Source organism: Rhinichthys klamathensis, unplaced genomic scaffold (assembly GCF_029890125.1).
Source record: "Rhinichthys klamathensis goyatoka isolate OS25496 unplaced genomic scaffold, OSU_Roscu_1.1 h1tg000053l_1, whole genome shotgun sequence".
In the NCBI taxonomy this organism is placed as follows: Eukaryota; Metazoa; Chordata; class Actinopteri; order Cypriniformes; family Leuciscidae; genus Rhinichthys; species Rhinichthys klamathensis.
Window position 1 is genome coordinate 1,220,102 of NW_026606598.1, and position 11,164 is coordinate 1,231,265.

An 11,164-nucleotide genomic window follows, 5' to 3' on the forward strand; every position below is an offset into this window, starting at 1 on the left:
TATTTGGAGGTGACATGTTTATTGTTCATTGTGTCCAGTCCACCCGCAGCTGAACCTCTGGCTGATCACTGACCAAAAACCAGAGGGTATCTAGGCATGTGTTGGCATCAAATCTGCTCTTTCAACATGGAGTTTGGAGTCAGACTATCATTAAAACACATAACACCAAAAACCACGTGGCATGTGGCAGCAGGCAACCAAAAGGAACGCAGTAAGGTGAAAAACAACAATACAATGGTTCATGACAAACTATTTCTAAAGTGCAAAAAAAAAAAATTACTTAACACAACATTACTCTCAATTGTAAGTTCTAAAGCACCAGAATTAAAATGAGGCCACATGCAACTCTGTGACGTTATTTCACTTAGCTCTTAAAGTGTACCAGTCAGTACTAACAATTTTACATAACCTGAGCTTTTCCCCATTCACAGCATTAGTAGCATTACGGTAAGTGAGATGAGGTGGATTGTGACAAGGGAGAACTCTATTTTGATCAAACATTTACTCTTCTACCACAATTTTTTTAGCGGCTTCCAAAACAGACTCTAAGCTGACTTTATCTCCAAACTCCTTTTCTCTGTGCTCTAGGAGAACCCCCTGAAAGTGGAAAAAACAGGCTGTATGAGGACAGTCAAGTTGCTAAATCTCTCAATTGGTTTGTAATGATTTAATGAAATATCTAATATAATATATATTACCTGTTCGCCAGATCCGATGACAAACACCCCTCCCAGGATGAAACCTTCTCCATTCATGTTGCCCTGGTAACCCGACTTCCAGGCTCTTATAAAATTTTGCCAGACTCCCAAGCGAATGAAACCAAGCCCACCCATCTTCCTCTGTTGTGGCCCATAAAATGCTTGCTGTGCACAAATAAGACACCCAGGCAAAACAATGTATGAATGAATAAAGAATTACTGGTAGTTTTGTGCATTATTCAGTAAAGCTTTTCATGCAAGCACATTTGAGCTTCCATTTACCATGTTTGATGTGCTCAATATATGTGCGTTGATCAATGTTTATATATGATTAAAAGTGTCAATTAAATCTGTTCATCATATAAAGTGATTGTGTCTCTTCAGAAGACTTGGATTTAACTGCTTGATTCATATGGATCCTTTTACAAACTTTTTGAAGCAACAAAATTTTGGTTGTGTGGACATTCAGTAGAGGCACAGAAATCTCTCAGGTTTCATCAAAAATGTTAATATATGTACCGAAGATGAACAAAAGTCTTAAGAACAACACAAGGGTAAATGATGGGAGAATTTTCATTTTTGGGTAAACTATCCCTTTAATGTTTACTAACCTTATCATCCAAGAAAATTTCCCCTGCGAACTGAGGCCTGAAGCCCTGAATCTCCGTAGCTATATTCTCCTTCACAACGGCATACAGAGGGACCCCGAGCTTATCCAGCTGGGGCTTCAGAGAGGACAGCTCAGAGGCCTCCTGCAGATACACAATCACATATTCATGTATTAAATGTATAGACTCAGTGTTTCCCATTCATTTCCCACCATAGTTTAATAATGAACTGAAAACATTTGTAAACTTTATTACGAGAAACATGATCACTTTACCTCTCTGCACAAAAATCATCCAGGTCGCCGGACAGCCATGATCACTGCACCAGATCTCTCCCAGAGAATTTTCGCTTTTAACGTCCTCTCATCTGAACGGATAAAGATGGAAAAACATTACAATAAATATAGTGACTGCTTTTCTTATTTATCACACCAATTGGCCAAAATATAATTTCACTTCCACTGGATTCAGTTCAATTGGCCAAAATATAATTTCACTTCCACTGGATTCAGTTCATTTCTTACCACTGTCGATGGTTTTGAGGTCAGCATTCCCAAGATACTCTACAGTAGCAGGTGCCGGTTTAGTCAGCAGGAAGTCAGTGTTTGCAAGTATTAAGCCGGCGATGGCGGCCCCCACAGCTCCAAGACCTAGTGACCACATGCCCATGGCAAGAGTCTCACCCTCCAGGATGGATGATGACACTGTAGTGAAAATATATACAGTATGGTAGGTTACAAACATTAGCTGAATCCCAATTGACCTATGGCTAAGCCACGCCCCCAAACGCGATGAGCCAATCACAGTGCGCATAGCTAACCCAATACACTCCGACATTCTCTGCTTCCACGTCCATTGAAATGCATTGCAGTTAGTCAGTTTTCATTCGTTTTTATATGTTTTTTCTTGTCATTTTAAGTTTAAAATGGTCAAACGGTGTGCATGGGGTACATGCAACTCCGACACTAGGTATCCCGAGAGGCAGGGCGACGGTGTGTATTTTTTACCCTTTCCCAAGCCACATCTCAACTGAGATAAGTGTGTGCTCTGGATAAAGTTATGCGGTAGACCACAACACCAACTAAACGTGGATAAATTAAACAAGAATTAAACAAGGATGTCTACATCTGTTCTAAATCAACAACGTATTTGAACGTTCTCTTTAACATCTCTAACGTAACGTTAGGCTAACGTTAGCCTAACATTAGAAAACGTTGACGTTAGCTTCTAGCTGCGTTGTACATCATGTCACGTATCTTTAAATATCCGAGATAACAAATGTTAGCAATGTTGTGCTGAATGATTCATGTAAATACTGCAGTGCATGAACAATGCTGATTAATAATTTTATTGTTGAGAAGGTTGATGATAAGCTTCAGCTCCAGGCAAAAATTTACAGGTCACAGTGTAAACGTGATAAACCGCATCTCGTTGCCATCACCATCTCAGACCACAAGATCATCTTGTGGTCTGAGATGGTGATGGCAACGAGATGCGGTTTATCACGTTTACACTGTGACCTGTAAATTTTTGCCTGGAGCTGAAGCTTATCATCAACCTTCTCAACAATAAAATTATTAATATAACCCTCCAATGAATAGTTAAGGCCCTTTTGGTGACTTCGAGATGATATATAATCTCTCTGTCTCCAAAAATCATCAATTGCCTCCTGTAAAATGTCTCCTACTGTGACAGCTGCCATAGCGCCTGTCACCGAATGTTGACTGTTTGTCCGAGTGAGTGGAGGGGGCGTGGCTTAGCCATAGGTCAATTCAGAGGCTGCATCCTTCGAAGGATGTGCATTTCAAAGGCCACGTCGGACAGAGCGTTGTTAAATGGGACAGTCTAGCCTACAGAGGATTGTTCTTGTCGCCGAGCAACTGGGACAGCTGCCGTTAATGAGTGGCATTAACATTTGTACCGGGCTTCACAAACTGTCTAAATATGTTCACCATGGTCCATTCCTGTATATAATAAAGAGTATAAACTATATATGATCGCATCTTAGTAAGATGTCAACATTTGAACCGATTAAAAGTTTTTTTTTTTACTTTTACATTTGTATTATTAGAGTAAGCTGAAACCCAACAGTTACATTTAAAAGTGTAATTCGGCAATATCTCTCAAAAAATCCTGTTGTCATTGGCACACAATGAATTCTGGGGTAGGCAAGGCCGTGACGGATCCATCTTTTGTATCCTTCATTGCACGGGAAATGGAGGATGCACTTGAAGGAGTCTTCAAATCGGGAAAGCCTTCGTCGCACCTGTGACACAATTAGCCTTTAAATGCGGCCTTCGAAGGATGCAGCCTCTGAATTGGGACGCAGTTATTGTTTCAATAACAAAAAGTAATTTGTTGAAGCTATATTATTATATATGAGCGTGAGCACCCCAATTGAAAAGCTTTCCTTGCACGCATTGAGTTCTCACATTTTTGTACTAAAGGCAAGCATGTAATTGCTATAATACACCAATATACCAAGACATGCTGGGGCAGGAGCAGTACCTTTTGTCTTACTAAAGGAAGACTGGCTGTTCTGGCTTTCCCTCGAGAAGTGCCGGTTTGTTGAAATAGCACGAATGCATATAGTGTTGATGACAGAAGTGGGAAACACTAATGTCTTGAATGGTGGTCGGCATGTAGAGATGGTCAGTGGGAGGTTATGCGTTACGACTATCTTATTAATGGCTAGATGCGGGGGAGATTGGGACACAGAAACTCTGTACTTGACATTGCAATTTACACTAAGAGAAATTCTTCCTCTTGGCGACAAATAGGTCAAACACATGGGCCGCAGTCGCATGAGGGCCATTGCAACATCCAGGGTGAGTTTAGCCAACCTTTCCCAATTGGGTAAAAGTGAAGTTCAGTGGAAAGCTCTGGAGAGGAAAGGAAAACAATGCTTTACCTCTCAATGTAGGCTTTTTTTAATATTTAAAATAAGCCTCAAAACAAAAATGAGGAACTGTGGGTGTGCACACTTGAGAAATGGAAGTACACTTTGCTATACTTTTCAAAAGAGTTCATAATACAGGAAAAAAAGAATATAGGCTACTTTAAAACAATATACTATAAGTGTGAAGTGTGAACTGAATGTAATGTTTTTTTTGACACTGCATGTTAATTGCAATTAAAGGAAAATGTATAGGCTATTAAATTCAATTAGTCAATAGCACATTAAAATAAGTGTAGGCCTACTTCTTTGAAACACAATAAAAGATTATTAAAACAATTATTTAAAATGTACTTTAAATTTAAAAGTTTAATAATTTGACATTATTACAAAGCACAAGTATTAAGTGTGTTAAGAAACAGTCATGAAATTCTATTCCAATTGCACCAACAGTTTACTTTTTATTTAATTAAAATATTATCTGTAGGCCTACAGTTTTTTTTTCTTCTGCTGAACACAAAAGAAGATATTTTGAAGAATACTGGGTAACTAAACAGTTGATGGGCCCCGTTGACTTCCATAATTTGAAAAAAAAAATTGTTTGGTTACCCATATTCTTCACAATATCTTCTTTTGTGTTCAGCAGAAGAGATAAATTCGGTTTGGAACAACTTGAGGGTGAGTAGGTGATGACATAATTTTTACTATTGGGTGAACTTTCCCTTTAAGGATTTGAAGGAACGTCACACATTCTCCCCAGTATTATGAAGCTGATTTCTGTCATGTAACTTACAGAAAAGGTCATTTAAACTTACTCAACAAAAAGCGACCAAACTCAGCGCTACTGAGTTATAAAAACATCTATCCTGTCTACATTTGGCGTGGAAGTGTAGAGAATTAGAAATAACTACTATTTCATTTAATACGTTATAACTTATTCATTGTTAGCGTATTATCTAACGTTAACGTCAATCGGTTTCAAAATCGAATAAGATGTGTAACGTTAACTCTTACATATGTTTAAGGATATTAACGTAAGGATAACTATTACAGAAATGCTGTAAGCAATGCCGAGCCCGCATAGAGATTATTTTATATTTTGAACTGCTTGCACGGGAGGCTAAAGTCCATCAAGCTAACGCTGGTTAGCTTGTTTGCCTAGACAGGGAGTTGTTACAATGCAAGATACAAGTGCTGACCATTTAAGAATATTAACTATCATAAACATTAATATCTGCATTAAAGCTCTGCTTTCAAGAGTTGATAACACAACAAAAAGGAATAATACTCACAGCTTGCAGTTCTGCGGTTTTCTGTCAGTTGGCTGTCAAACTACGCGGCCGTTCAGTTGGAGGACTAGCCTAACCTAATCTCTTAAAGAGACAGGCAGCAATAAATCTGTCTGTACTGCGTCTGCGCAGAAGTTTTACCCATCCTTTATGTAGTTTAATCAGTTTAATACAATGGTAAAAAGGCATAGATAGGCTATAAAAATTATTAAACATAGGTTTTATTTTGAGTGATTTTCACATACCTCATTGTCATCATATGAGACATTGACACGGTGCCTTGTTAGCATCAGGTTTTCTCAAAAAGTTTAATCACAAGCGCTCAAACACAAATTCAGCCACAGAGACATACAATGGCTGCAGAAAGGCTCTATACGTTTTAGTATTCTAAAATGGACAACAAAATGTATAGTCTGTCTCTATTAAAACTAAGGCTTATTAGCACTAGGTTATATACGTCCTGGTTATGAATTTGCAGAGCAATATAAAAATTTGTTGTATTTCCTTCCTGGCAGGATCATCTACCAGACACCAGGCCAAAGACACACAAGAAGCTGCTTGTGTGTGTCATTGTATATAAGAGGGAAGAATAAAAGAAATTAACTCGCATCCTCAAATCAAACCATAAAATATTTCAACATGAAATCGTTCTATGGTCCATTCAATTTTTGTCTTACAATTTTTGTCCATTCAATTGTAGCTTTACAATTCTCTTACTTGGCTGTTACGAATAGTCGTGGTCAGTGGATACCTCCTCCTCTGCAGCTGGTCACGCCAGAGAGCACCACTGGCTGTCTCCAAACCATTCCAAGACATGTGAATGTGGAGGATGGCACAGGCTGGTATGACCTGAAAAAAAGAAAGAAAAAAAAGTATATTTTCTGAACAAAAGTAAATGTCTTTTGAATTGTTTTGTACAACACAAAGGTGTGGTGCACTTCCAGTCCTTGCAGGAAGATGGCCCTGAACCTGGTTTCCATCATCCCAAAAGCACCGCAATAACAAGTCGATAAGCTCAACAGCTAGATAATACCCATAATGCACTGTGAGGGTCATGCCTGCAGCTGAATCATCCATCCATCCATGTTCCCAATGGTCCAATGTGGCTACAGCGTAATATTATACAGGTATAAATGATTTTTTAATTGATTATTAAATTGTTTAATTAAGATTTATACAAGCTAGTTTCCATGACAGTTCAAGATAAATTTTTTCATTACTAGAGCTACCAGTTTGCTAAGTTTCAAATGATTATTAAACAGCAAGTACAAACTCAATGTAGGAATTCACTTACTCGGTTTCATTCACTCCTTCAAGTGGACTATATTAGTGGAGTATAGGGAATAGTGAATGAGTGTATAGGGGGCGATTTCGAACACAGCCTTTGTTTGTTCTGAGTGTTTTGAGTTGTGGCAAATGAATACAAGACTGGTCCGAATAGATCCTTTTCTCACTTTTATTGCAACCGATAACAGTAAGGTAATCCTTTTGACAAATAAAGTGAACGTCACACAGACACAGACCTTTGGCGATTTATTTTATTTTATTTTTTTTTATTTTTTTTTTTTCATGACATGAGTTCCTGAGCTCTTTTCCAATACATAGTCAGTCCTGAGTGCGTTTGCTTACAAGTGAACTTGATTATGTAAGACGATACAGTTAGGTTAGCGGATCTGGACCAGCTCTGTTTTGGTGGTAATGGTTATTTTTAGGGGAGAGGGGCAGAGGCCAGTTGCTTCTGGCTGCTGTAGGCTGGAATGTGCTGAGATGAAAGTTGTCCCAACATCCCACCCTCTCCTGCAGCTGCTGCATTCCAGCCGACTACCGAGGCAATGTGGGAAACCTCCTTCATTTGATGGTGGTAACCGTAGCTGCAGTAAGCCTATTGGATTTTTACAGTAATGATGATGAAAAATATGACAATCAAGTAGTAACACAGTCTCTGTGGTTTATTGTATTTTTAAATAAAATAACTGGTGTACTTCAGATTTAGTTTGAAGGTTCTAAACTGGCAATGAAATCACAGTGAGTTTATTGATCTATTGTGCTCATAATGAAAGGTCATAACTAGAAGGTACAGGCTCATATCCATCTGGCGCTTAGGTTACATACCCAGCAGCACCAGCTGTAAAGTTCACCTAGGTCCACCTCACTGGAGCACTCTCAAGAGTTTCTGTCTTACCCATTAGTGTGAGCGTGTCTGTTACGCCCAATCAGAAGTAAGCATCCGTACCCCACCTACTTAACGTTCTAGTCTCAGTTAGCCATTGGCTGACGCACTTCACTCCTCCATGCTTATCAAAAGAGTTTACCTTAAAAAAAGGGGTGGCAGTGCAGGTAGTTGTGTTTATCACTGGACACCAACCAGCAGCAGCCACGTACATTCATAGAGAACTGCTACAAAATATAAACAGATGCTTGTCACCTTGACTAACATCAACCTTTCAACCTTTGTATTTCTGCCACAATTACATCACAATCTTGATATAAAAACTGACCTGCCTTACGTAAAAAAGTAAAACAAATCAACATAAAAGTGTTTCATATATTTTATTTATAAGCACTAAAGATTAACATAATTTGGTTACACTTTATACCAGGTGTCTTTAACTACAATGTACTTACATGAAGAAAATGTATTGTTAGGTACAACATTTCGCATTAACATACTATGTTCTTATTGTAGTAATGACACTGAACCCCCTAAACCTTAACTTAACCCATGTAGTTACCTTACACCACTCAGTACTTTTGTGGGTAAGTACACTATAAGTACATTGAAAGTGCACATACTGTATAATAAAGTGCAACCCAAAAAACTTTTGCTGCTATTGAGGTGGGATACATACGGGTAAGGTTAGGAACAGGTTTGGTGGTGTGGTTAGGTTTAAGAATGGGTTAAGGTGTAAGGGAAGGGTCAACAGTGTAATTATTTCAGAAATTATTAAAGCTGTAATTAAGTAAATACAAGTACATCGTAAAAACATGTACAGTATGTACACATAAGTGCATTGTATTAAATGATTCATATTAATGTTGGTACAAAGACACTTCATATAAAGTGGGACCTAATATTTTATGTAACCAACATAATATGTTTTAGGATTAAAAAAGTATTAATTTCCTTTTCTGCTAAAGCAGAAGCAACAATAACACCTTCACTTCCTTAGGAAACGAAAAAGATGCACTTCACCCACACCAACTGGAATCATATTCTGGATAAAGGGATAAAACTAAACGCACCGCAATGCCCACAAAAGGTTTCTCCTCCAAACTCTTCCTAGAATCAGAAAAACATTTGTAAGCAAAGACACAGAGAATTCACTTTGAACAAGCCAGAAACCGACTACCCTGTAAAGGTGCACCAGTCAACAATGCTTTACATAACAGAGGCCTGTATGAGTGAGTGATACAAAAGAAGCCAAATCTGAAGTTTGCCAAAAAGCCCATTAGCATTGCTGGATAAGCCATTGTGGTCGGATAACCACAAAATAGAGCTTTGTAGTAAAAAATCTTCTTAGTCAAAATCCAACAATGCCCAAATGTCTTAATTACAATATGGCATCACATTTAGAAGGACTATGTGTCTTGTTGAATAGATGGAAATACCAGAATTAAACCATGTTCATTGAAATAAGAAAAATGTAAACCTTTACTTTCAGAATTATAGGCCTACCTGAATTCATTTATATTAAACATTCTTAAAAAAAAAAAGGTTCTGTATTGGCATCTAGTTCCATGAAGAACCTTTAACATCCATAGAAACTTTACAGTCCACAAAAGGTTCTTTAGATTTTTAAAATGTTATTCACGTTAATAAAAATATTATTTTAAGAACTGTTCACTGAAAGGTTATTTGGGGTACCAAAAATGGTTCTTCTTTGGCATCGCTGTGAAAAACCCCTTTTGAACGGAGAGGTCTATATTTTCCTCCATGTGATTTTAAAAAACAGCTATAGCTGTGGATTTTTGGACATGAAATAATATGTCATAGGTTTATTTAGCAGTGGAACATACATGTGCATGACAGAGGCTGGTTACTATCAGCCATGAACTTTTAAAATAGCTCATTGCCCCGCTTGCATCCGTTCAATTTCTGTATCTGATCCTGTTTGGTCAAGTTTGTTTTCAGACACGATTGGGCCATTGCTGAACAGCTACCACTCATCTACTCGCAGCTGAAGGATCATAGTCCAAAAAGTGTGGTCTCACGTGCTCACCTGTTTGTCCATGTGTAGTTTGACACGAAGAATCAATGCTACTGTTCAGAAAAGGTTTAAGTAAAATAAGTTTTTTTTTTTTTTTTTTTTTTGCAATAAATCATTTTGTAATTTAATAATAAAGATTACAAATATTCTTTTTTAATTGTTCAATTTCATTAGTAAAAAAATTGTTAATGGATGTAATGATCTGATTTTTCTCTCAGAGTTTATCTCATGTGCCACGTCACAAGTTGAGAGTTCAACAAGATATTGACTTTTGTCTCATCATCTCACTTCATTGACTTATTTGTTCACACGAAAATTCTCCCCTAAAAATGAATCCGCCATGTGAAACACCAAATTTCTCCGCTTTTATATTATAATGTTTATGTAATCTATTCAAAGATAACCATCAATACATGTATTCAGCATCTACGCAATCCACTATTTAGCCAGTTAAGTAAAGTTATAGGTCATTCCTGTAGGTTCCTATAGATTTTGTTTGTCTTTTCTGCTCAAACACAAATGTTGTAGGTTTAACCCCATGTGTGGGTGCCTATGGAACTGAAAAGTAACTAAGATCACAATCCTGCCCTGTCACCAGTGCCTTTGACAGAAAGGCATATGATTATTACTTTAGGGGAGGGCCCTGTTTTGTAAGCATCTAAATGACAATAAACTATTAACTATTAAACTTGCCTTTATCAGCTTATGTATTAGAGCTCCTCAAGTATTTTGAGAGTGAATCATTCATCCCAACCCAGATCAAAGAACGAAGCAGCTAAACAAAATATAGAGAAATAATAATCACATTTATTTTGCAATGTTTTGATCCAGTGGATCTGCCTAATTTGACATTTTGACCCTTGATTACACATTATAAGCAATGTCTGAGCAGACAGCTCAACATTTAACAAAGATCGCCACAGCACGTCTTGGAATGGTTATATGTTAAACTACAATGTTTTTAAAAGAGTTTTGCAATGCATTTATTACATAACAAAAAAAAAACACTTTATGAGAAGAGTGCTGTATCACCCAATCACATCTGCAGTAGACTTCACACCTCTTCAGATCTGATAAGCACTCTAAGCACTCTAGCCCTGATTCGGATTAGAAGAAATATGTGACGAGGGTTTCTAACACAAAAGTGTCTACTGTGTCCATTGACACCAGCAGTCGAGTCCTCCCACCCCCCCAAAAAACCTTCCTATGACAGAGCTGAGCACACAAGGGGTTAACCCTTGAGTTTCTGAAAGTTTGAATCTCCTCCCCCCAAATAACACCCCATGGAATGGTCTGCCCCACTCGTTCACATGACACGTGTGTGTATGTTTGTGAGTGAGAGAGAGAGTGAGTAAAGCTTGGTGTGTGTTTTCTGTCTGCCATATATAGGGGCAAACTTGCTTCGAGGCGAGGTTGTGTGTTATATAGTCTGTGATCTATCTTCAAACCTCTCTTTCTTTCTATC

The 11,164-nt window shown here is 37.8% G+C and overlaps 1 protein-coding gene across 2 annotated transcripts; it reads right to left on the reverse strand.

Annotated features, from left to right (window-relative positions):
• On the reverse strand, positions 1-5,588 carry selenou1a (selenoprotein U 1a). Of its 2 annotated transcripts, none has more exons than XM_056248060.1 (6): positions 5,495-5,588; positions 1,831-2,010; positions 1,582-1,673; positions 1,310-1,450; positions 699-863; positions 1-597 (listed from the first exon to the last, which is right to left on the reverse strand). In XM_056248060.1, exons 2-6 carry the CDS (start codon positions 1,973-1,975, stop codon positions 502-504), a joined length of 639 nt encoding a protein of 212 aa, XP_056104035.1. In that variant the 5' UTR covers positions 1,976-2,010; positions 5,495-5,588; the 3' UTR covers positions 1-501. The 2 variants fall into 2 exon arrangements, with proteins under 2 accessions (XP_056104035.1, XP_056104034.1); XM_056248059.1 differs by lacking the exon at positions 5,495-5,588 and adding an exon at positions 3,815-4,153.
• Between the last annotated feature and the right edge of the window lie 5,576 nt (positions 5,589-11,164).